Genomic DNA, 26,344 nt, shown 5'->3' with positions numbered 1-26,344 from the left:
ACTTCTAGGAATTTATCTTACAGATAGGTTCAAATGTGTACAAAACAGCATGTGTACAAAACTATTCACTATAGCGTTTTTATAAATAGCCCCTAAGGATTGGTAGCAACTTATGTCCATCAATAAGGGACAGTTAAATGACATACAACATATAAAATGGAAAGTTCTGTAGAATATAAAAGCTCTTTATACACAAACATAGAATAATCTCCAAAGTGTGTTAACAACAACAAAAAAACAAGGTATAGAATGGAGCAAATATTAGGACTTGTCTAAAAAAGTGGAAGAAAGAGATAGATGTGTGTGTGTATTTCTTAAATATATATTAAAACAAAAATGTCTCTGAAAGGATGTATAAGAACTGATAACACTGGTTTGGTTGCCTGTAGGGAAAGTAAGAGGATGGCTGGGTGGTCAAGGGAGGAAAGGAGATTTTTCACTATATATATTAATAACTTAAATTTTACCACGTAAAAATATACATATTCAACAAATAAATATTAAAAAGTTGTTAAATTTTAGTGGCAAAAATGCCAATATCATGTTAAGTGATAAAGTACAATATAAAAGTATAACTATCCAGTATAAAATCATCTATTTAACATATATGTTAATATAAGAAGGATATACAGTAAAATGTCAATAGTGACCATAGCTTGGCACTTTTCTCTCTTACTACTTTTCTTTTTTTCTTGAGATGGAGTCTCGATCTGTCACTCTGTCACCCAGGTTGGAGTACAGTGGCATGATCTCGACTCACTGCAAGCTCCGCCTCCCGGGTTCATGCCATTCTCCTGCCTCAGCCTCCCGAGTAGCTGGGACTACAGGTGCGTGCCGCCACACCTAGCTAATTTTTTGTATTTTTAATAGAGACGGGGTTTCACCGTATTAGCCAGGATGGTCTCGATCTCCTGACCTCGTGATCCGCCTGCCTCAGCCTCCCAAAGTGCTGGGATTATAGGCGTGAGCCACCACACCCAGCCTCTTTTACTACTTTTCAAAATGTATTTTCCAAGCTTACTACAAATAAGTATATATTACTTTTATAAGCAGAGGAAAAAATTTTACTAGCAGCCAGGATGTCAAGACTATTTTAAGCATGTTATCCTATAATAATGTATTAATTTTATGAAATGCTTCCATTTGACTTTCAATTTGTTAGGCCTTCTACTGCAAGGGTTTGGTAATCATAGCAATCACTGAAGCCATTCAGCCAGAACCGAGAGTAATGTCATTCACAGATGCTGCTTGTTATGTTTTATAAATCATTCTTACCCTTATCACCCTGTGCTCCCCAAACTAAGAGGAGTCAGAGCAGAAAGTGAACAAATGTGAAAAGAAATACCTTATTTCAGAAAGAAACTACTCAAAGAAAGACTCCTACCCTATGGGATATACTAAACCTAAAGATATCAAAAGGAATACAGTCTTCCAAGTCTGTAAGCCTAATGCAGTCCAAGAGAAAAACAAAAATTAGAAGCAATTTTAAAATCTGTTGTGTAGCTAAAATTTCAAAGCATACCGTTTTATCACCAACAATTCAGCAAATAAGTAAATATACGTATATTTCCCCCTTGAAAGGAATTCTATTAATTGAGGTGGTTTTGTAAATTAGCACTAGGAACCATGATGCTCACCTTTTCTAGGATGGCCAGTGGCACTGTTGGCCTGGGTTTGATAAATTCCATCATTCTGTATACACACTAGATGAGAATCTGCTTCTGTACTGAAACTAGCTCCAATGCTAATGACATGCTCATTAGAAGAATTTAGTACTTTCATTACCTGGAAAAAACCAAAAACAACATTTGTTTAGAAACACTTTTAACATTGTATGCCTATTCTAAGAGCCACGTTCCTGACCAGCTTCATAATCGTCAAGCTTTGGTCTGGACAACTCCCTGGGAATGTTATAGAAACAAATGTTTTAAAATAAAATCACTTCAGTTGAACAGTAATCACCTCAATAAAACAGTAAGAAGAAAAAAAATATGATCAAACAATTATTTACTAGCAAACAAATTCTATAATTTCAAAAACAATGTTTGTTGCCATAATACATTAGATAGTCTAATTCAAAACAAAAAATTTAACGTGACACAATTCTAAGGAACTCTAATGTTCAATAATTGTCATTTGAATAAAACAATTATACTTACATCGCTGTACTTTTTCCGTGGTATTTTTATGCAGCTTTTTCCCATTTCCATATGAATCAATAGTTGATCTATATTATGCAAGGTATACTGGTAATTTCGAAGGTCCTACATAGAATAATCGCATTACCATAAACTACTAACCATGAGCATTTTTCCATCCATTAAATCCTTCTTTAAGAAATCCTTCTCCACAACAGTAATAAAGAATATGATTCTCAGGAAAAATTTTGTAGTATTTAGGGTATCTCCTCTTTCTAGTTACAGAACTTCCAAAATAGAAAAGGTCTTCAAACTACGCATGGATAAATACAAGTGAGTCCACTGAAATATTTTTCTATGGTAACAGGGAAACACAAAATTACAAAAAGTATAAGTGGAAGGGAACTTTAGGTATCATCTAATCCAACACTTCCTATTATAAACGAGAAAACTAAGGTCATAATTTGCTCAAAATCACAAGACTGACTGACTTTACTAATACATTTACAAAAGTTTCAATAACTTTAAGAGGTCTGTATAGAGTTATTACATTACCTAAACATCCAAGAACTGCAGGAGAATGAATCAAAAGGCAATTAGAATCAGGTACACATACATGAGGAGATAGTACGTTCTAAAAAAGCAATTCATCAAAAACTGAGCACTAATATGTTAAAATAATTAGGATTTATTGTAAATGAATGGTCATTATACCAAACATGGCAAATTAAAGTAGGAAAATATAAATGTGTAAACTTTGCTAAATAAAGTTTTAAAGTAACAGTATAAAAACACCTAATAAAATAGTTCAATTACTCACAACAAGTAAGTTCATAATAGTGTGTCCTATTTCTCCAAAAAGAGATTTTCGGCCTCTGATACTTGTTAGAGGAGCAGGATATGCTATACATAAGAAAGGAAAACTGGTTACTATAACAAAAAAAAAAAAGCCCAAATTATTGAATTTATTACCTTCAATTCTCATTCTACAAACAAACATTATGTAAAAATATCATCCAATCAGTTCTTAAGGGAGAGAGATAATTTTTTTTTTTTTTTTTTTTTGAGACAAGGTCTCACTCTGTTGCCCAAGCTGGAATGCAGCAGTGTGATCTCGATTCATTGCAACCTCCGCTTCCAGGATTCAAGCAAGTCTCCTGCCTCAGCCTCCCAAGTAGCTGGGATTATAGGCACATGTCACCACACCCGGCTAATTTTTGTATTTTTAGTAGAGACAGGGTTTCACCATATTGGCCAGGCTGGGCTCAACCTCCTGACCTCAGGTGATCTGCCCACCTTGGCCTCCCAAAGTGCTGGAATTACAGGAATGAGCAACCACACCCAGCCAAGAGATAATATTAACACTTACTGTTTATCTATGTATCTACTAGATGCTACATTGAACTGGGAACTATACATACGTTATCTTATTTAAATCCAGCAACAACCTAATGAGTGTGTCTATACTATTTCATAAATGAGAAAGTTGAGACACAGAAATGAATCAACTTGTTCCTAGTGGCTAAGTTAATAATTGGTGAAACAGATTTGGAACTAGGCTTGTCTGATTCCAAAGTATTTAATCTTTTCATTATACATCTTGTTTCTGCAAAATTATAGGGGGTGGAAAATTACGATAACTGGTTAGAACTCTATAAATTTCTGATAATTTAAAGATAAATACAAAGAACTAAAGACTTCTAAGGCATTCATAATTAATATTCAATTGTGCTAATTTATGAATGGTCGTAAACTTTTAGAGTTCTTGGTTCAGCATGATAAAAGAAATATACAGATAGAGTCAGGGAAACTAATGCACAAAAAGGGAAGGGACATGAGGTTGGTTACCTAACTATGTTCTTTCTTTAGAGCACCATAAATACTGGACACCAAAAAGGAAAAGAGACCTTGCTGGCAACGCAGCAGGGATTCTGAAGGAAAGAAGGCAAGACTATTTCTATAGTGATAACACACAGACACATTTGTAACCTTCAGTTCTCAAGTTAGGTCTTAAGCAAACTAATCTCTTTAATGTCTATTACACAAATACACTTCCTTAAAATTCTAAAGAAGCACCACATACCCAACATTAGCTGCTTTAAAGACTTAAGTCAAAGTAGTCATATTCTTGCTAGTACAAACATGTTTTGTAATTCTAAAAAGGCAACTAAGTTATTTGAAGGACAGTGGGTCTAGATTCGAAAAAAATACAAGACATTAGTGTTAAAAGACATACAAATGATAAAGGACATGATTAACTGCTAACTTTTTGCCTTATATGAATAAGTGGGCATCCTTTGCAATATGAAGAGGTAATTTTGTTTAAAACACTGTTCTCAACAGGTTACAGCTTAGAATGACATACTATCTGAGTTACAAAGGGACCTCATAAATCATCTATTTGAACATTTAATGGTATTCAAAACCAGTGATCTCAGAATAAAACCACAGATATTTTCAAAAGCATTTAAAAATTACTAATTTGAGACAGTTACTTTCACTCTTTATTCTTGGGACTTTAACTTTCCCATTAGTTTTTTCAAATGTACATTACCTCTGTAACAAAATACACACACACACACACACACACACAGAGTTCACATCTAAAAAGACATGGGCACCAATAATGTCAAAGTGCCAGTCTATGTAAAATCTAGTAGAACAGAAAGAATTCAGAAAACAGCTGAGGCGAATTAACTATTATATATAACTGACAATTTCCCCTCATTACTACTAAATAGCTTATCATAGCTTTGCAGTTCCAATCCCTATGATTTATGAGAAGCCCTTCATATTGCTCCATGATTCTCCAACCTTCAGTGTGAGAAAACCAGACTATCTAGAAGTGCTACTGGCAAAAATACTGGCCATACTTACAGACATGTTCCATAATAATTTGATTAGCTAGTTTATTCCCCTAATCTTCTATTTAAAAACATTAAATCAGAGGCAAAATGCTGGGTTGAATTGATGAAACATTTGGCTTAAAGTGAAATGTCTTAAGCTCTTTGGTTCACACAGTACAAAACCTGAGATGCAAATTAAATTTTGTTACTTTTCCCACAAGTTAATAGCATCACACATGTAAATCTTAAATGGTAAGGAACACCCATCCCCAAAATCACAATTTAATAAAATTTGCCAAATAGATTATCCCTTTTTTTTTAATTTGTCTATTCTGAAATAGTAATCACCACTTTTATAGCTTCTCAACATTTAATTTTCCTCCAAGAAAATCCCTACCAACTTATATTAGAATCAAATGTCTAAAAAGTTCATTAGACGTGATGTACTTCAAATGCAATAAATATATTTCTTGAAAAAAGTCAGAGATAAAAGATACAGTGGGAATTCAAAAAAGTTTAACACTAGAAATGATTCTAACTCAGAAATAACCATATATATAAACATCACAGCAGCTTTAGAATCACCAGTTGTGTCAAGGGTAGATAAGTAAATACACACACATGCCCATACACATGAATGATACAGGCTATATCACCTTTGAGAGATAAACATCAGAATATAAAAATAAGAATAATCAAGCTTAGAAAAATAACCACAATTTCTAAGTACTTCCTTCCCTAAAAATAGTTAGCTTTTAATTATAGTCAGTAACTGAAAACAATAGCACTGCTAACCCAAAAATCCTTTATGTTTGGCTTTATAATATAGAAAAATGGAGAGAGGCAATGATTTACCTTCTTAATATGCAGGCAACATAACAAACTCCCAACAGTAGATACTTTTAAGAAAATTTTAGCAAAAGTAATTAACACATGTTGAACATCCCAAATCTAAAAACCTAAAATCCAAAATGCTCTAAACTCTGTAACTTTTTCTTCTTTTTTTTTTTTGAGACGTAGTCTTGCTCTGTCACCCTGGCTGGAATGCAAAGGCACGATCTCAGCTCACTGCAAAGCTGCCTCCTAGGTTCAGGTGATTCTCCTGCCTCAGTCTCCTGAGTAGCTGGGATTACAGGCACCTGCCACCTCACCCAGCTAATTTTTGTATTTTTAGTAGAGACAGGGTTTCACCATGTTGGCAAGGCTGGTCTCGAACTCCTGACCTCATGTGATCCACCCACCTTGGCCTCCCAAAGTGCTGGGATTATAGGCGTGAGCCACTTGCCCGGCCTATAGCTTTTTCAAATGCCAACGTGATGCTCAAAAGAAATGCTCACTGGAGCATTTCAGATTTTGAATTTGGGATGCTTAACTGGTATGTATTCTGTGAATATTCCAGAATCTAAAAAAGTCCAAAATCCAAAAAACTGATCCAATATATTTCAGATATGGCATACTCAACCTGTACTGTGAAAGTTTTCTGTTTTGTTCTGAAATTTAAGAAGAAAAGTTTTAGGTAATAAAATAACTTATGAACATCTAGAAACCTGAAGATATACCACAGTTATCTAGACCAACCTGGTAGCAGAAGAGGGTTGTCTTAGAACTTTAAAAGCATAGCAAAATAAAAGTAGTTCCATTAATCCATTAAAATTGATGTTAATGATCCCCTGAAAGTCTTTACATTCTTTGAAAATATGCAATTTAACTTATTACTCTAAAACTTACCTTTATATTCTGCACCCAATCTCAACATTAAACGCATAGGAAAAACCTTTGCCCAGGGAATCTCAAGCTTCTGGATAAGAATTCCACAAAGAAAAGGATTACTTGGTAATGGGAGACCATCAAGTTTCTGAAAAGTAGGTGTAATAAACAGGAATCCTCCATGATCTTTGCTACTGAGAAAAATCTCAGTAAAGGTAATACTGTCCAAGTTTTCTATGTATTTTCCTGCAAAATAAAATCATTAGTAAAAAGATTTTAAGTTGTTTTGTTATTGTTTTGAAGAAATGTTCTGAGTTTGAATATCCCAATATAAACTGTCTTAAGTTAAGACACTATAGATTTTTTTTTTCTTGTTTCTGTTCTTGCAAAAGCATCTATTAAATACCTTCTGTACACAAAGCTCCCAGTTATTCCTGGATATTGGGGATTATGAACAAAAACTTGAAAATGTTTCCAACCGTTCAGTTTTTCTCCTTACTGCATGATCTTGTGAAAAATTATCAAATCTCCTAGTCTTGTACAGACAGTAAGGAAATTACATAGATACATTTAAAAAACAAGGAGGCAGGCCAGGCAGTGGCTCACGCCTGTAATCCCAGCACTTTGGGAGACTGAGGCGGGCGGGTCACTTGAGATCAGGAGTTCTAGACCAGCCTGGCCAGCATGCTGAAACCCTGCCTCTACTAAAAATACAAAAAGTAGTTGGGCATGATGGCAAGTGCCTGTAATCCCAACTACTTGAGAGGCAGAGGCAGAAGAATCGCTTGAATCCGGGATGTAGAGGTTGCAGTGAGCCAAGATTGTGCCACTGCACTCCAGCCTGGGTGGAGACACTGTCTCAAAAAAAAAAAAAAAAAAAAAAAAAAAAAAAATTCAAGGATATATTTCCATTTTTTAAATACAAAAATCTGCATATAGACACTAATCACATAAAATGTTAGTTTTAAAGAGAAAAAGTAATTATTAAGCTATTTTCAGAAATCAGCAATCTCTTCAAGAAATAATTCTTTAGTATAGCTAGCACAGACAAAAGCATAAATGCCTTTAACAAATTTATCCATTCCCTAGTCTCAACAGTTCAAAATAAAATGCCATACCTTTTAGAGCATCCTTATATATGGTGATAAATAGTCTGAAGATGTCCTTAGGAATAGTATCTTCATTTGGCAAACGTAACAATAGAATAATAATTTCTGACTGTCCCAAGCCATGCAATCCATTGGTTGAAAAGTACCAATATTTGTCTGAGGAATCTTAGATGATAAAAGAATATAACTATTAAGGTCAACTTCTATTAACCAAAAAACTAAGAACAATTGTTTCTGCATTTAACTTTTCTTTTTTTTTTTTTAAAGCAGAGACAGGGTTTCGCCATGTTGGCCAAATTGGTCTCGAACTCCTGACCTCAAGTGATCCACCCACCTTGGCCTCCCAAAGTGCTAGGATTACAAGCATGAGCCACCATACCCAGCCATAACTTTTCAAATTCCTTGTGTTCCCAAAGTTCTTCTTATGAAAACCTTAAATTGAATTGTGTAAGATTCATATAAAGTAAGAAAAAGGATTATCATAGGGAGCCACTTAATAAATAACATTAAAATAAAAGATGCACTAAATGCTGAAATGTAGTGGATAAGAATCTAGTTTCAAACAGAATGAAAAGCTGACAGATGCATTATGGAGTAGTGAGGATTATTAATCATTAAGGATTACTTCCTTACTCTTTAATTAGGTCACATGTCACTTACTTTAAAACTGTCTTTACTGCTACTAAATCAGAATTGCTGCTTATTTCAGTTACTAAATTTCAATTTATCTAAAAGCCACAGGAGATACAGTCAATTGTATCATGAGAATCAAAATACAGCTCAGCTATATAAGCTCATGACCTAAACCTGAGATTGACTGAGGGATGCTAACACAAATCTGTAAGCTCATGTTTCAAGTCCTACTGAACATAAATTTGCAAAATTTATTTACAGTCACATATGGCTGAAAAACCAATATCCAATCCTGCTTATTTTTCACCAATGCCAGTCAAAATCTAACCTGAAGATGTAATTAATTGAGAAATCCTGCTTACCAATTAAGGAAATAAGGATAAATTATTACTTACAAAATACGAATTTGACATTCACGAGCAGATTTGCATTTAGGACAAATGTAACAGGATGAAAGCCTTCACCTTCAAGAAGCAAAATGATCTGCTCATGAGATGGATGTTCTTCTACTACAGGCACTAAATGATGAAAGTAATATATTAATCAGGATAAATATCCTGTTAAATATGCTTACAAATGAGAAAAAAACAAATTTATAAATCCACCAGTGGCCTGATCAAATTTAAAAACAAAAGCAAACATGTTTCATAAAATCAGTCAACAACCTAGACAACTGTTAAATAGTAATTTTTACTTTTCTTTCCATGTAAAGTTATTAATACTGTAATGCATATAGTATATTTACACTATGTTGATTAAACAGCAAATGTATACAATTTTAGCATCTTCAAAGTTTTAAGACAAACGTTTTTATAAAGTGGATTCCAGTTTGGCAGGCACTCCATTTATAATTTTTGAAATGTACAAGTCTGTCAAAGTAGTCTAGACCCACGTTATATATGCTGCTTGCTACCACATGCCTGTGTCAGCACTTGCTACTATATGCCTATATCAGTGACCAGGTAGCAAAAAAATAAATAAAAATAAAATAAAAAATCTTGACAATCAATAGAAAGATACGCATGGCACACAAAGAACAGGGCTTACTATATTTTTGCCACTACACCTAGATTCATGTAATGGCTCCTGCTGACAGAACAGAGATCCGAAGCTTCATTCCCCTACACTATCACACAGAGAACCGCCATGTGACATAATGCCTGGAGTGACAAGTGTCTATCCTAGAAACCACTCTGGGGTGGGGGTTAGCCATAGAATCTCCTGCTTGAAAAGGACCTTAGAAATCATCTAGGTTCTCTCTATTTACGAAGGAAACTGAGGCCCAAGGAGATTAAATAACACATTACAAGTCATAGATGTAACAAGTAGCAGACAAAGAACTAAACTTCCTAGCTTTGCCGTCCAATCTAATGCTCTTTTCTTTAGGTATCATGCTCATTAAAAAAAAAAAAAAAAAGTAATAATACGGTGTCAAAATTCTAATACAATGGAAACATTTCTTCAGACTAAAAGTCTATGAGCTTCCCTATTGCATTGGAGTTTGCGTCATTTGAAATTAGGGAGCCAGATGTGATAAATGGATCATAAAAGTTCAAATACTTTTAGAATTTGTTTTTAATATAGTAAGACTTTCTGTAAACAAGTTACCAGCCCTAGTACATATTGCAACCAAAGTAAGTTTTAAGAAAATCCATTTTATATGTCACAGACAAAATTGATCAATATATATTTTTAAATTTTTTTAAATTTAAATAACTGCTCTCCTACCTGATCCCTTTTCTCCAGATGCAACCAGAAGTGGGGGCAAACTGTCCTCATCATTAGGTAGAAGACTAATCTTATTGCAAACGTACTTGTTAATATCACACAGTAACCTATAATCTGAAATACCAGCAATAGGTAAATTGCTGTTAACTAAGGCAACAGTAGCACTAGATGGTTCTTCAATTTCTGCAAAAACATCATTATCTAGTGTAAATGAACCAGAAGTAGGTAACCCCTCATTTCCTGTGTTTATAGGCAATTTTTCCACTGATGGAACCTGAGAAATAGGACTCTGAATTATCTCATTTCTTGTAATATCTCCTGTCTCATTGTTTGGTTTTTCCACTGTAGTAGAATGGGAATGATCCACTGTGTTTACTGTCTGTAAAACATGGAATAAAAAAATTAACAAATCAGTTCATATTCTCTGTTCAACTATGAAATGAGATCACTATAGCCAAACATCTTTTTGGTAAGAATAAAACCAAAATGGGTTCAGAAATTCTCTTAAAGTCAAATTTCCCAAGAAACAGTACCATTTTGATTCTTCAAATTCAGGAGCATAACATATTTAGAAGTATAAAGTTTTAGTTTTACTGCATGCTCAGGTAGGTATTAATGACTTTAATATTAAGACTGGGAAAAATGAGGCAAGAAGAACTTCAAGATCCCATATCATATCACACAGTGAGCAAGCTTAGTTCAATCCAAGGCTCTCCCCTTCTCATGATAGCCAAAAACCCTTGGGTGGGTAGGGAGGAGGGACAAGGTAGGAGGAAGGGGAGGGGAGTGGTTAGGAAGCAGCCCATTAGCTATATTCCACGAGAGTAACCACCTGGAATAAACTACCCATAAAGACTATTTCAAAAAAGCCTTTTTCTTTTTAGACTGTACAAAGTCAATATGAAATAAGAACCATTTACGAACTCAATATTTACTAGCCTGTTCAGAGTTTTCATTAATGTAGATTGACAGTAGGTGCTAGCTAGGAAACATACCCATGGTAATTACAGCTATTTGTAAAGTGTAGCTCATGAACTCTTGACAAACAGCATATGTTTCTACCAAATATAAACTTCAACAGAGCCGGTAAGTATCCATCTTTTTTTTTCTTTTTTTGAGATGGAGTCTCACCCTGTTGTCAGGCTGCAGTGCAGTAGTGCAATCTTGGCCCACTGCAACCTCTGCCTCCTGGGTTCAAGTGATTTTCTCCTGCCTCAGCCTGCCCTAGTAGTTGAGATTACAGGCATGCGTCACAACACGCGGGTAATTTTTGTATTTTTTTTAGTATAGACGGGGTTTTGCCATGTTGGTCAGGTGGTCTTGAACTCCTGACCTCAGGTGATTCACCCACCTCGGCCTCCCAAAGTGCTGAGATTACAGGGGTGAGCCACCGCAGCTGACCTAGTATCCATCTTTTCTAATATATGTATGTAGCTAGAATCAACCAGGTGACTGGCACAGAGTAGATGCTCAATAAATCTATTTAATGCATAAAACACTACTAATTCATACATTTATACTTGCTTCTATGAGTATGTGCCACTTTACAATGAGAATTCTTAGTGATCTGGGATTCTGTATTATATATCTTATGTTTAACATCTAGCACATTTATGCAAATGCAAGCATAAGTTATCTTCATCACATACTTTCTTGAATGTTTGAAAATAACTAAATAGATCTTAGTATAAATTAAATTACTAAATCTGTTACATTTCCCCAAACCAGTGGTTCTCAAAATGTGGTCTAGAGATCCCTGGGGTCTCCAAGACCCTTTCAGGGAATTGGTGCTGTCCTACGATTTTTTTTTATATAATTTAACCAAAAAAAAATGTATCACAACACACAGAATGTAGAACCAGATGTGAGAATATGTTTGTCTTCTATTAAGTCAGGCATTAAAGAAATTGGCAAAAAGGCAAACAATGCCTCTATTCTCACTAAATTTTTGTTCTGAAAAACTTTTTTCATAAAATATTATTTCTGCTAATGTAATAGCCTTATTTTGTAATTAGTTAATAAATATTTAAATTTCTGAATTTTAATTTTAATACAGTAATTATCAATAGGTATAACCCATGAAACCTATAGTGCTTTAGGGTGCTCAATAACTTTTAAGAGTATAAAGGGGTCCTGAGGCCGAAAGTGTGAGAACCAGTCCCTTAAACTGACATTTAAAAAAGTAAAATCTGGGCCAGGTGCGGTGGCTCACTCCTGTTATAACCAGCATTTTAGGAGGCTGAGATGGGCAGATAACTTGAGGTCAGGAGTTTGAGACCAGCTGGCCAACATGGTGAAACCTCATCTCTACTAAAAATACAAAAATTAGCCAGGTGTGGTGGTGGGTGCCTGTAATCCCAGCTACCCGGGAGGCTGTGGCAGTAGAATCGCTTGAACCCGGGAGGCGGAGGTTGCAGTGAGCTGAAATTGCGCCATTACACTCCAGCCTGGGCGACAGAGACTCCATCTCAAAAAAAAAAAAAAAAAAAAAAAAAAGGTAAAATCTGCCAGGTGTGGTGATTTATACCTGTAATCTCAATGACTCAGGAGGACGAGATGGGAGGATTACTAAAGATCAGGAGTTTGAGACCAGCCTAGGCAAAATAGTGAGACCATGTCTCTTTAAAAAAAAAAAAAAAAAGTAATTAAAAAAAAAACTTTTTTTTTTTTTAAACAGTAAAGTCTAAACCAGGCATGGTGGCTCACATCTGTAATCCCAGCTACTTTGGGAGGCCGAGACGGGCGGATCACCTGAGGTCAGGCGATCGAGACTGCAGTGCCTGGCTAATTATGCCACTGCACTCCAGCCTGGACAACACAGCAAGACTATCTCTCTTTTTTTTTTTAAGGGGATAAAATCTAAAATGTATTCAGTATATCAATACAGCTCTTATTTTAGGAAGCTCAAAGTGTTTTTTAAAAAAAAGTACTCTAATAATCACACCAGGAATTATCTATGAAATAAAATTTTATTTAGTCAATAAGTTATTCTTTGAATTCCTTACCACAGGCATATCAGGTGAAAGAGGACTAAAGTCTTCAGAACATCTTTTACTTCCAGATGATAATTTTGTTGTATCTGCAACTTCACCATTGGGCAATATACCATCTGCAAACCATACTCTCTTCTGTTCTTTGGAGTACAGTCCTAGAATCCCAATTGAAAAAGTAAAACATTTTAATCTGGTAATATGAAAATGATTTAATGCCAAATAGATTAGGAAATGTTTTCAAAAGCTTTTTGCTATCCACTGGCAATCCCTGAATTCTCAGGGCTACAAAGGTGTAGAGAAATAGCCTTTTGTGATCCCTCTACCCTGAGTGGAGTCTGTTTCTATCTAATTCATACAAAGGGAGCATATTAGACCAGGAATGGCCTTGGCAATCATATACTATGAAAAGGAAGGGACAGGAGATCTGTATACTTCAGAGCATATTAGACCAGAGGTGGCTCTGGGAATCACTCTGAAGAGGAGTAGACAGGCAAGGTTACACCTTAAAGACAATGGGGAAGGAAGATTTAAAGCCTATATTATTGAGACTAAGTTTTTGTGAGTACGGAGTGGAGACTGAATAAAATTTAGGGACTAAGGTACAGTGATGAAAAGTGGAGTAGACTGAAGCATATATATATATATAGCTTATCTATATATTCCTCATATATATACATAAAGAAAAAAAGAAATTTAAAACCTCAAAAAAGGTAACAGGATCACTTGAAATGTCTTAATATCACACGACATTTCTTACTTTTATTTAACAAGTATAACATTTTTTGTTCTTATAATGCAGATACTGAATTTTATTAATACTTATTATTTCCTTCCAAATTTGAAGGAAATAACTAGACATCAGCATAAACATTTTTCTCTTTTCTTACAAAGCATCCATAGAGGAAGGTTATGAGAATCTCTGCCAGATGATTTTAGAACAATATTTTTTTTAAAAAAAGGTTCAATGTCTACTTTCCAGAACATAATAAAGATAACTCTGAAAAAATTGGAATTATATATATATATTTTTTGCAATGTAGGTAGACATATTAAATAACATATCTTTTTTGTATTTGCAATATTTTTATAATTTAATCATTTGGGTTATCAATATAACAATATGCTATCAATATAAGAATATGCACATTTTCAAACACAAATTATTCATCTTTAGGCTATAATATACAACCATATAATGCTGAGTCTCCTTATTTCATTATAATAAATGGAAAACAGTTACTGAGTAATAAACTGAAGTCCACAAAAATGCAAGGATCCAAATTTGCCTTTATCTGACATTTATGGTTTTTTTCCAGCATGTAAGAGACTAATAATTCATATTTAAAGACATACATATGCCTTACTCAAGATGCTAATTGATGACGGGTTGTAAAAAGGAGCAGATAACTCAATGATTTAAAAACAGATTTAAAAAACATTATTACTGTGGTAAAATACACAACTACAAATAGGTTTTTAAGGAAAAGGAGATAGAACAATTATTTACGTATTGCCTCTCAAACCCAAGCTCACCCCTCTAAACTGGGCTCTTGGATGCCAGGTTGGAAGTCTGAAAAGTGCAATTCCCAGACTCTCGTTACTGGCTTTGGTCATCTTTTTCCAATAGCAGGCACTGGTGGGAGACCATAAGGTGGGAAGAAATGAGAAGGAATTCTTTGTTTCTGGATCCTGCCAGGATCTTTGCAGCAGCAACACCGCTAGATACAGCTGCTAGACTCATGATTTTCAGTACTCCTAACATCAAATCTGGAGCTCTACTTTAGTCATCTGAGCACCAACTCTATGAGGCCTCTTGATGGTGCTGTGACCATGGCTTCTGACTCCAACATCTGCGATCCAAACACCTCCTGGTGCTCCTACACTGAGCTCTAGCCTCTCCCCTTTTGTAGCCCCAAACTCCAGTTGTGGTGGTTGCTTCCTGCAGTTACTAATTGCTGAGGCACTTGAGCACAGCCTTTTTGCTCTTCCAGTCTTCCAGCCTGCATGTGTAACCAATTCCCTGTATTAAATCCCTCTTGATATTTAATCTGGTTTCTCTTTCCTGACTACATTAGAGAATTTCTGGCTACATTAGAGAATTTCTATTTTGATAATTTATCTTTAGTCTTAAACACAGCATTTTCTTCTATTACCTTCAACATTTGGTTGTTTAAGTGCTGAGACTGGCAAAGTTGTTGGTGAAGGTATACTGGACGTCTGGTTCTCCTGAGGAGGCTGGACAATAGTACATTCATCGGAATGATTAGATTTAAGATTAGAACCAGTTGGACTCATCATCCTTTCAAATGCCTGAGCTATAAAGGGGAAAACAATAGTGTTAAAATCTCAGATGTTTTTGTAATTTACTTCAAAGTAAATTTCAATAAATATTCTTTTTCAAGTTGTAACGAGAAAGAAAGAAATGGCTAATCAAGAAAAAGAAGTAGCACTTGGCAAAGATACTGTCTGAGTTGGCAGCATGCCACTTTGATAAGCTACCAATAAGTTATTTCAATATTATATCTAAGGTGTATATTTGATATCTACAGAGAATAACCCTTATTTAACATGACTATCTCTGTTTTCATCCTTGTACCTCTAGAGTCTATTTCCAACATAGTTTAGAGAGATTCTTTTAGACATAAATCATATCTCATTATTCCTCTGTTTAAAATCTTTTAATGGCTAACTAAAGTGAAAATTTAAGTTGTTACAATGGCTCACAAGACCCAACATAATTCATCCCTACCTCCTCCACTTTCCCAGTTACATGTTTGACCTCATCTCTCACTACAATCCCACTCATTCGCTATGGTCCAGCCACCCAGACCTCCTTGTTCTTCAAGTAAGTACTCCTACAGCTTAGAATCTTTGCTCCTATTATTCCCTTGGCCTAGAATGTTCTTCTCATACTCACACAGCTTTATTATCTCACCTCCTTCAAGACTCTGCTCACATGTCATATTACCATAAAGCCTTACTCTGACCACATTATAAAAAATACTACCTAAGGCCAGGCACAGTGGCTCACGCTTATAATCCCAATACTTTGGGAGGCCAAAGCGGGTAGATCATTTAAGCTCAGGATTGCTTTGAGACCAGCCTGGGCAACATGGTGAAACCCCATTTCTATCATAAATACAAAAAATCAGCTGGGCGTGGTAGTGTGTGCCTGTGGTCCCAACTACTAGGGAGGCTGAGGTGGGAGGACTGCTTGAACCTGGGAGATGGAGGCTGCAAAGAGCTAAGTTCGCACAATTATACTCCAACCTGAGTGACAGAGTGAGATTCCATCTCAAAAAAAAAAAAAATTCCTTTTGCCACTAATCTGTTAACTATCTATCACTCTTACACTTTTTAAATTTTTTAATTGAAGGTAGTATCACCATCTGATATCTTTTTGTTTACTATCCATCTCTACAAACATTCATAAATTTCATGAGAATATAGCTTCTATTTTGCTCTCAGCTTGAGCTTCAGAATGCAGAATAGTGCCTCAATATTGCTGAGTGATTCTTCATCCAAAAAACAAGGTACATTGATAGCTCTCCCTTCAGCATTTCTCCAAACTGATCTGCTATAAATGTTGCCACTGCTAAAACAATCTTCCTCAAGTGCCACTGAATGATGGCACTCATAAAATGGCTTCCATTAACCAAGTGAAGTCCAAACATCTTACTCTCAATTTCAAAGTAATTTCTAACTTGCCTCAAATCTACTTATTGACATTCACATGTGCGCTTCCTTGAAACTCACATAATCTCAGGACAGCTTTCTCATTATCTACTATCTCTATTCAAATTATCTTTTTCTTCCAATCTTTCACGTAGTGTGTCTCACAACCCATGAACCATCTTTCTCTTCTCATTTGATATCATTATTTTAAATGATCACTTCTATTATTTTCAACCCTAAAGCTGATATTAACTTTTATTTATGCTTTCCTGTGGCATATAAATTAATAATAAATAGCACCGTAAATGAAACTATATGCTATATCAAAATAGAATAAATTTAAACAGATAACTAAATAAACTAATTCCACAGTATTTTCTTTGATAAACCAAAGCTTGATTTCAGTATTCTACTGAATTTCTTTAATGATCATATCTTCTCCCGTCCTGGACCCTTAGAGTCAAAATATGTCTGAATGCTCACCCAAAAATCTGACCTGTCAACATAAATAACGTTTCAAATCCTCATGGATGTTTAATTTCTTTTTAATGGGGGAGATACTTATGTGGGAGCTTGCTCTAAAATTTCTGAATTCTAGCAGATTGCCTTGGCTAACAGCACCAGCAGTCATCTTCTAGGCTACTGAAACAGCATAAGAAAAAACAAAACAACTATAAGCACTTAAACTGACCTCTTCAAAAACAATGGCAGTAACATGGAAACATAAAAAGATTTACACTTTGTTATCTTCCAGAGCAGAGGTCAACAGCAGGGAGAAAAGCAGCTTACCTCAGGCTAACAGACTCACCTCAGAGCTTTTTGAAGAATTGCTGAAAAAAGTTATCTTCATTCAAAAGAGAAAAACAAATTATTATCAGGTATTCATTCCCCCTGGCTAACAGGAAGCAGGGCCTGAGGTAGTGCACAGGTCTGGTCAAAAAAGGCCCAAGTAATATTTGCCAGGAATTAAACTGTCAACGAATCTTTGAAAATGCCAAGTGGTACTCAAAAGAATAAACATGGACTTGGGGAAAAAAACACAACACACACACACACACCCACACACACACAACCTGTGAGAACTCAAAGACCACCAGGACTACTGCTAATAATTGTAGCTAATTAGAGAGCCAAAGAAATAACGGGAAGTGTACATATGCAAAATTCTAAAGTTGAGAAAGCAAAAAAAGATATGAGACAAAAATGTGCAAATAGTGTGGCAGTCCTATGAATTTATAAAATCAAAAATATTACCACCTTATCTTGTACTATCATTTTAGGTTGTTATTCTCTAAAGGGTTTGAACTATTATCTTGCCCTATGCTACTAATAAATAATATTGAGTACTACTTATTGGTAGGTATCTACAAGTGTTTATTTAGATTAAGATGATGAACATGACGATGATGACAAAAACAAATAGGCAGATGAAATGTAGCATTTAGGGACTTGGTACCTGTTAAAAGTTAATGAACTGCCACTCCAGAAACTGAATGCTTCCTTTCCAGACTGGTAGTATTAATTGTGAGAGTGGAACAAAAAGAAGAGAAACCAAGCCTTGGGATGTCCCACCTAAGCCAGATAATTCAACACTAGGTCCTTGCCTTAAGAAAATAAAGAAGTTTATCTTTGTCACAATCCAATTATTTTAACATATATTCAATTACTGGAAGAAATATATCAAGTTAATACTCACCTTTACTAATAGTTTCGTAGCAGACTACACATACTCTTGCTTCCTTTTCTAGATATTGCAGTTTACTCTTCCTACTACAACAGACACCACAAAATACCTATAAAGAATAAAATACCAAATTTATTTTTGTTTCAAGAATACTTACACCATCTAGAACTAGAAATAACATTTGACCCAGCCATCCCATTACTGGGTATACACCCAAAGGATTATAAATCATGCTGCTATAAAGACACACGCACACGTACGTTTACTGTGGCACTATTCACAATAGCAAAGACTTGGAACCAACCCAAATGCCCATCAATGATAGACTGGATTAAGAAAATGTGGCACATATACACCATGGAATACTATGCAGCCGTAAAAAAGGATGAGTTCATGTCCCTTGTAGGGACACGGATGAAGCTGGAAACCATCATTCTCAGGAAACTATCGCAAGGATTGAAAACCAAACACCACATGTTCTTACTCATAGGTGGGAACTGAACAATGAAAACACGTGGACACAAGAAGGGGAACATCACACACCGGAGCCTGTCGTGGGGTGGGGGGAGAGATAGCATTAGGAGATATACCTAATGTAAATGACGAGTTAACGGGTGCAGCAGCACACCAACATGGCACATGTATACATACATAACAAACCAGCACGTTGTGCACATGTACCCCAGAACTTGAAGTATAATAATAAAAAATAAATAAATAAATAAAATAATACTTACACCTACTAGAGGCAGTGTGGAGAGGTCCTAAACCTAATTAACCAAAACTCTTTTTCCTTATTATATAAATCATTTCCTTATCACCATAATCATAGGTGGAATTCTTTTTTTTTGTAACTTAAATGAAGTTTCTGCAATTTGATACCATATTTCTGATAAGGAGAATTCCTCTAAATCAATTATGTTCATTGGAAAGGGAACAAAAACTATCTTTAATGAATAAGTTTACAATATTAAAAGTTCTTTGTAATTCTTCATTTAAAACTTTTTAAAGTAAAATATTATTTTGTTAAAAAAAAATAGGATGGATCTGAAACCAACATATTACTGAAAAATCTGAATAAAAATGTAATAGGATTTCTATAGGCAAGCCTTAGAATTTATAGACAGTCTTTTTATCTTGGCTATTACCAGTCACAACTCAAGGTCAGCTTCAGTATTCTGTGGAAGCCAATTTGCTCTGGAGTGTTTCCCTGGGCACTGATCACAACACTAGCTGTAGATTGGTCTTGAAATTAAATGTTTGAGGACAAAGGGGAATCTGACCAAATCTGGAATATTTAACGTGTCAATATTACAGAGATAAGAACAAATATTCTTAAATGTCACAAAAATTAGTAATTAAATAATTGTTTCTCATTTCCCAGCATGTAATTAATGCCCCTGACAATGTAACATTTATTCAACCATCAACCAATCTGCAAAATAACACTGCTTTATTTATTTCCCTGACTGGTAGATGAAAAACACTGATTTTAAACTAACTCAATCTTGTAATTATCTGTTAATCAGCCTTTTCTATCACATTATATTTGTTTAAAATGTCTCAAAAGAACAAAAGATTTAAAGATTTTTATAACTTACTTTCCCACATGCTCGGCAATGGTGTCGTCGTTTTGTAAAAGTAAATTTGACTTGGCAGTTCATACAGTTTGGAGCTTCTGAATCAGGAACCCAAGTAGGCTGCTTCTGGCCCAAAACCAAGCCTTCTTTGCAAGTATTTTCAGGTAGAGAATCTTCATTTGCAGTTAGAGAACTAGATCCACCTTCAGAATTACTTTCTATATCAATGTAGTTAGAGTTGAAGCTAACCTGAGGATCAGCTGTAGAATCCACAGCGCAAGTGACTGGAACAACGGTGTCTGCTATGCTGGGTTCACTTTCTATTGTATTTGGAACATCTGGCTTATTCAGGTCTTTTGAACTCCTTGTTCTTGATGGAAGGCCAAACAATTGCTTAGGTCTGGCCCCTCCAACAGATTGACTATTAGTATCAGAGACTGATAATTCATTTGTAATCTCAGACTTACTGGTAAGTAACCCTTGTTCAATTGGAATTGTGCTTTTTTCTCCTAAAGAAAGGCCATTTTCTATTGCATTTTGTTTATCAACTGTTTCACAAATTATATTAATACCATGACTTTCCCCAATAGCTCCTGCTTCTGCATTGAAATATATATTATTGATGTTTCCATCATCTAAGTCTTTCATATCTATATGATTCATTTGCAATTTAGAGTCATTTACATTTTCTTCAAAAGACTTTATGTTAGTGGTCTGAAGATACTGTTCTGTCAGAAACGCATCAAGTTCAGCATCACTAATTAGTGTGCCACTTTTTGTGCCTTCATCAATATTAAAGTAATCTAAGTCTTGTCCATCCATATCAATGCTTGAAAAAGTATTAATAAAACCCTCACAACAATCAGAAGACTCTAGGACATTAGTGCCAGAAAGCCCCTCTTGAGATTCTACAACTGTACAACTGGTGTCACCACCATCCAAAGACGCAACTCTGATTACCGTCTCGTCAGGATCTATCTTTCTGTCTTCCATCCCTTCAATTAATGGCTGAAGGACTATGTTTTTACATTTTTCCTGTTTCAAAAGATCAGTCTCCTTGAATGGTTCCCCACTTAGAACAACACTGTTCTGTATTTCTTCACATATAGTCACAGCATCTTGTATATTATCTTTATGTTCATGCTGAGGTAAAAAATCACCCCGTGCTTTACTTTCAATTAATGATCCGCACATAGACCCAGATACGGGAAGACAGGACAATGAGGACTGTACATCTTCACCTGAAACATGTAAAGCTGAAGAGGAATCTTGGATTACATCATTATCCTTAAGGTCTAAATTTCTTGAGTCTTCTTGTGCAGATTGTTCTATAAATATAACAGTCTTATCTTCCTGAAAGGAAAAGTCAGGTAATTTGAAATTTTCATCTCTTGAATTTAAATCATTTAAGCATAAATCTTCATTTTTTGGAAGGCTGAAGGTCAAAGCACTTGTCTTGCCCTCTTCTTTTAAACATTCTGCAGCGGTTATGACTGCCACACCTACTTCCTCTTTTACTAAGCCATCATCTTTTAGTAATTCACATGGCTGGCTCTTGTGTTGTAGCTTGTCTTTGGCATCAAACATTTTGGAACTTTGCTGAGTCAAAGCAGATGACATGTTAAAATCAACAATTGGTTCTAAGTGATTAAAGATCTTTTTATCTTTTAAATTTTCTGTTCCACTGTAATTACAGGAATCTGAAAGTGTATCTACTTTTATACCCAATTCTTTTATTCCTCCGATTTCTCTATTTTGTAATTCAGAACTGGTATCATTCTGTGGTTCTCTGACAGTATCACTATCATGGTCTGTTGAAGAAACACAGGGAGTATCTGACACTGAAGACAAATCCAATCCAATCAAGGAATCTGCATTAGACTTAAAATCATCTGGCAATAATTTTTTAATATCTTCTTCACTATTAGTTGCATGAACTAAGTTACCCATGTCACTTATCAGATCACAGATAGGTTTACTACATCGTCCCATATATAAAGGCTGGATTTCATCTGAAGTACCACCATCCACAGAAGAAAGAAGATCAAGTCCTGTTACATTTTTTTCATTTTGTATAGAAGTAAGTCCCTTGAGTGATTTTTCATTGAGGGAACTCTCATTTATTTCATAGCTTGTTTCTGATGAGGCACAACTATTAATACATTGTTGGTCTCTTGGGAGCAATGAAGTTGGCTGTGAGGAAGCCAACTCTGAAGAAACTGAGCAGTGGTTAGAATCATATGCATTTTGTACATCTTGAAGATAATCTTGTTCATCTGAAATAGAGAAACAGTGTTATTCGGGAGACTCAAATCAAATAACAATTATTAAACATACTATGTTTCCCAAGACTTCTAAACTAAATAAGCTTTTTTTAAAGAACACAGATTATCCTTTTGCAAAGCAGAAATAACCTCCAAAACTATTTTTTTATTTCCTTTACAGCATTTATTTTTATCTGAAATTATCTTGTTTATGATTGTTGGCTGTTTCAACTACAAAATAAGTGTCACAAGTGCAGGGACCTTGTCTTTTTTTCTGACTTATACCCCCATTGCTTAGAATAGTTCCTGAAACTTAAGTGTTCAAGAAACGACTGACTGAATAAATGAACGTTCTTAGATCTTGATCTCATGCATAGTTGCTCTAATAATTTGATCTTGATCTTTCCTTTGTTTGTGAGGACTCCTCAAGCTGGCTTTCTACTTGTTCATTTTTCTATCACCTGGATCCTACCCTCGCTCCCCTGTGGTGCTCTAATTGAGGTTGCCAATTGTAGTGGCATCACACACTATGGCCATAGTGATGGGCATGTGATTGTTTCAAGCTGGGCCACTTAGGGGCATTCTCCTGATACTCCGAATTTGAAGAAAGGAAGAAGGACACTTCTCAGGGGGCAGTGTGAATCTGGAGCTGTTGGTGGCCATAGCCACATCCAGATAAAATAAGCCAAAGGTTCTGCATGGCCAGGGAGGCCTCAGGAAACTTACAATCGTGGCAGAAGGCAAAGGAGAAGCACCTTCTTCACAAGGCAGCAGGAGAGAGAACCCGAAGCTATGTTTATTTGATTTTAAAGTACTTTCTAGTTTTCACTTTTGAATGCAGATACCGTAAGTGATAAAAATTCCACTCAAAATAACTTAGTTGTCGCCAGGCATGGTGGCTTACAACTGTAATCCCAGCACTTTGGGAAGCCATGGTGGGAGGATAACTTGAGACCAGGAGTTCAAGACCAGCCTACAACACAGTGAGACCTCATCTGTAAAAAAATATACATATTTTTAAATTAGCCAGGCATGGTGGCACACGCTTGTGGTCCCAGCTACTCAGAAGGCTGAGGTGAGAGGATTGTCTGAGCGCAGGAATTCAAGGCTGCAGTGGGCTTATGACTGTACCATTGCACCCCGGCCAGGGTGAAAGAGCAAGACCCTGTCTCTCAGAAAAAAAAAGAAACTTAGTTGCACTATAAAAACTAGACTAAGGAAGAGCTGAAAAACAATCTAACCTCTGTGTTCTGTCTTCCAGTTTCCTAGTCTTCATTTTATAGAAAATACCAGCCAGGCGCGGTGGCTCATGCCTATAAGCCCAGCACTTTGGGAGGCTGAGGCAGGCGGATCACCTGAGGCCAAGAGTTTAAGACCAGCCTGGCCAACACGGTGAAACCCCATCTCTACCAAAAATACAAAAATTAGGCTGGGCGCGGTAGCTCACGTCTGTAATCCAGCACTTTGGGAGGCCGAGGCAGGTGGATAACAAGGAGTTCGAGACCAGCCTGGCCAATATGGTGAAACCCCATTTCTACTTAAAATACGAAAATTAGCTGGGCACGGTGGCAGGCACCTGTAATCCCAGCTACTTGGGAGGCTGAGGCAGGAGAATCGCTTGAACCTGGGAGGCAGAAGTTGCAGTGAGCCAAGATCGCACCACTGCACTCCAGCTTGGGCAACAGAGCGAGACTCTGTCTCAAAAACAAGCAAACAAAAAACTAGCCAGGCATGGTGGCAGGCGCCTGTAATCCCAGCTCCTTGGGAGGCTGAGGCAGAAGAATTGCTTGAACCCAGGAGGCAGAGGTTGCAGTGAGATGAGATGGCGCCACTGCACTCCAGCCTGGGCAACAACAGTGAAACTCCATCTCAAAAAAGAAATAATAATAAAATAAAATACCATCTCTTGTTGTAATGAAATACCAATTTATGCAGAACTCTTAGGTTGCTTTTAGCTTGTTCATATGTTGGTTTTAAAGGTCTTTCTGGGGCCAAGCACATGGCTCATGCCTATAATCCCAACATTTTGGGAGGCGGAGGCAGGAGGATTGCCCAGAATTCAAGACGAGCCTGGGCAACATAGGAAGAGAGTTCTGTCTTTACAAATAATTGAAAAATTAGCCAGCATGGTGGCATGTACCTGTGTTACCACTTGGAGGCTGAGGTGGGAGGAATGCTTGAGCCCAGGAGGTTGAGGCTGCAGTAAGGCTGATTGTGCCACTGCACTTTAGCCTGGGTGATGGAGTGAGACTTTGTCTCAAAAAGAGAAGAGAAGAGAAGAGAAGAGAAGAGAAGAGAAGAGAAGAGAAGAGAAGAGAAGAGAAGAGGAGAGGACTTTCTTATAGCTAATTTGCATCTAGAAAAAAACCTTCTAGGTTCCTTACTTCTGTTTCTGGCTATGGGTCCCATTCAGTCTAAGAATCAACTAACATCTTATTATGAAATAAATGAACTTTTTGCAGAAGATAACAATGTGACCAAAATTGAAAGAAAATTTTGCTAATATTACTATATACCTGAGATAATTACAGATATTTTAAAATCCCATTAGTGGCAAAAATGGAAAATCAACAAACCTGGGTTCTGTTCAAAATCATCAAGGAGTTTGTCCAAGTCACTGACAGCTGCTTTAAAATAACTGTCCATCCTACCTGTAGACTTATTCAGAATTTAATTCTTGTATGCCTAAAAAATAAAAAGTATAATAATATTTCATTTAATTCTGTAACATAAATATTATGCCATGTATTCCATGCCAGGAAAAACAGTCAAGAAATTAACACAGAAATAAAATTTAAGAGTGCTGCTTTAAGGAATATACAATTTAGTTGGGGAAACTGCCCCTGTATATGTAAAAATGACATGAAAACCAACTCTAACAACATAATATTTGCATACATAAACTATTGTAAATTTTTAAACACTTACCTAAATAACTCATGGGTCAAAGAAGAATTCAAAATGGAAAGCTAAAACTACCTATAAATACAACATATGAAACTACAAACACATAAAAACATGCACATAAAAACTCTGGGATTCGGTAAAAGTGGTACTTCAAGAGATACTTAGAGACTTGAACTTTTTTTTTTTTTTTTTTTTTGAGATGGAGTCTCGCTCTGTCACCCAGGCTGGAATGCAGTAGTGCTATCTCGGCTTACTGCAACCTCCATCCCCCAGGTTCAAGCGATTCTCCTGCCTCAGCCTCCAGAGTAGCTGGGACTATAGGTGTGCGCAACCAGGCTCAGTTAACTCCGGGTTTTTTAGAAGAGTAGGGTTTCACCATTTTGGCCAGGCTGTCTCGATGACCTCAAGTCATCCGCCCGTCTCAGCCTCCCAAAGTGCTGGGATTACAGGCATGAGACACTGCTCCTGATAAAAGAAGACTGAAAACTAGTAAACTAAGAGCAAAAATTAAACAAAAGAAAACAAGCGTACAAGAGAGTTGCACAAGAAAACTAAAAGTTAGTTTGATGAAAAGCTGAAAAAAGTAGGCAAACCTCTGGTCTGGAACAGAAACTACACCAAATAAGCCTGAGAAACCTCACAGGAATCTGTCAATAAGTAATAGGATAATATCAAAAGGACAAAAGTCAAGTTGAAGGGCACCGGCTTAAATGGGACAAGTGAGCATCAAATGAATGAAGACTGCAAAGGACTAAACATAAATCAAATAGATTTGAAAAAAAAAAAGATAAAATAATACTAAAGACAAAAACAAAACATACCACTCACTGGAGGGGTAGCAGGGCACTAACCAATTACTCTAAAAATTGACCAATTAAGGGAAAAAAATCAAGAATTTATCCTACCCAAGGACATGAACAGGCACTTTTCAAAAGAAGACATTTATGTGGCCAACGAACATAAAAAGGCTCAACATCACTGATCATTAGAGAAATGCAAATTAAAACCACAATGAGATACCATCTCAGGCCAGTCAGAAGGGCAATCATTAAAAAGTCAAGAAACAACAGATGCTGGAGA

The 26,344-nt window shown here is 36.0% G+C and overlaps 1 protein-coding gene across 7 annotated transcripts in view; it reads right to left on the bottom strand.

Annotated features, from left to right (window-relative positions):
• Positions 1-26,344, bottom strand: part of ZFYVE16 (zinc finger FYVE-type containing 16) — a 64,854-nt gene that overhangs the window by 19,847 nt on the left and 18,663 nt on the right. For 5 of the 7 annotated variants that reach the window (XM_031666277.1, XM_031666280.1, XM_031666279.1 and 2 more), the window contains 12 exons: positions 24,934-25,042; positions 20,115-22,369; positions 18,526-18,622; positions 15,308-15,469; positions 13,167-13,309; positions 10,162-10,540; positions 8,829-8,951; positions 7,810-7,965; positions 6,713-6,937; positions 2,959-3,041; positions 2,160-2,264; positions 1,638-1,785 (listed from right to left, as the gene is read on the bottom strand). In XM_031666277.1, the coding sequence (XP_031522137.1) occupies positions 1,638-1,785; positions 2,160-2,264; positions 2,959-3,041; positions 6,713-6,937; positions 7,810-7,965; positions 8,829-8,951; positions 10,162-10,540; positions 13,167-13,309; positions 15,308-15,469; positions 18,526-18,622; positions 20,115-22,369; positions 24,934-25,003 (3,946 nt within the window). In that variant the 5' untranslated portion in view covers positions 25,004-25,042. Of the gene's footprint in view, positions 1-1,637; positions 1,786-2,159; positions 2,494-2,958; positions 3,042-6,166; positions 6,475-6,712; positions 6,938-7,809; positions 7,966-8,828; positions 8,952-10,161; positions 10,541-13,166; positions 13,310-15,307; positions 15,470-18,525; positions 18,623-20,114; positions 22,370-24,933; positions 25,043-26,344 lie in introns of those variants that run through there. The other 2 variants (XM_021939503.2, XM_021939504.2) reach the window with 2 other exon arrangements.

Source organism: Papio anubis, chromosome 5, assembly GCF_008728515.1.
Source record: "Papio anubis isolate 15944 chromosome 5, Panubis1.0, whole genome shotgun sequence".
NCBI lineage: Eukaryota > Metazoa > Chordata > Mammalia > Primates > Cercopithecidae > Papio > Papio anubis.
The sequence above is the reverse complement of the archived record's forward strand: the minus strand, read 5'-3'. Positions and strand labels throughout refer to the sequence as shown.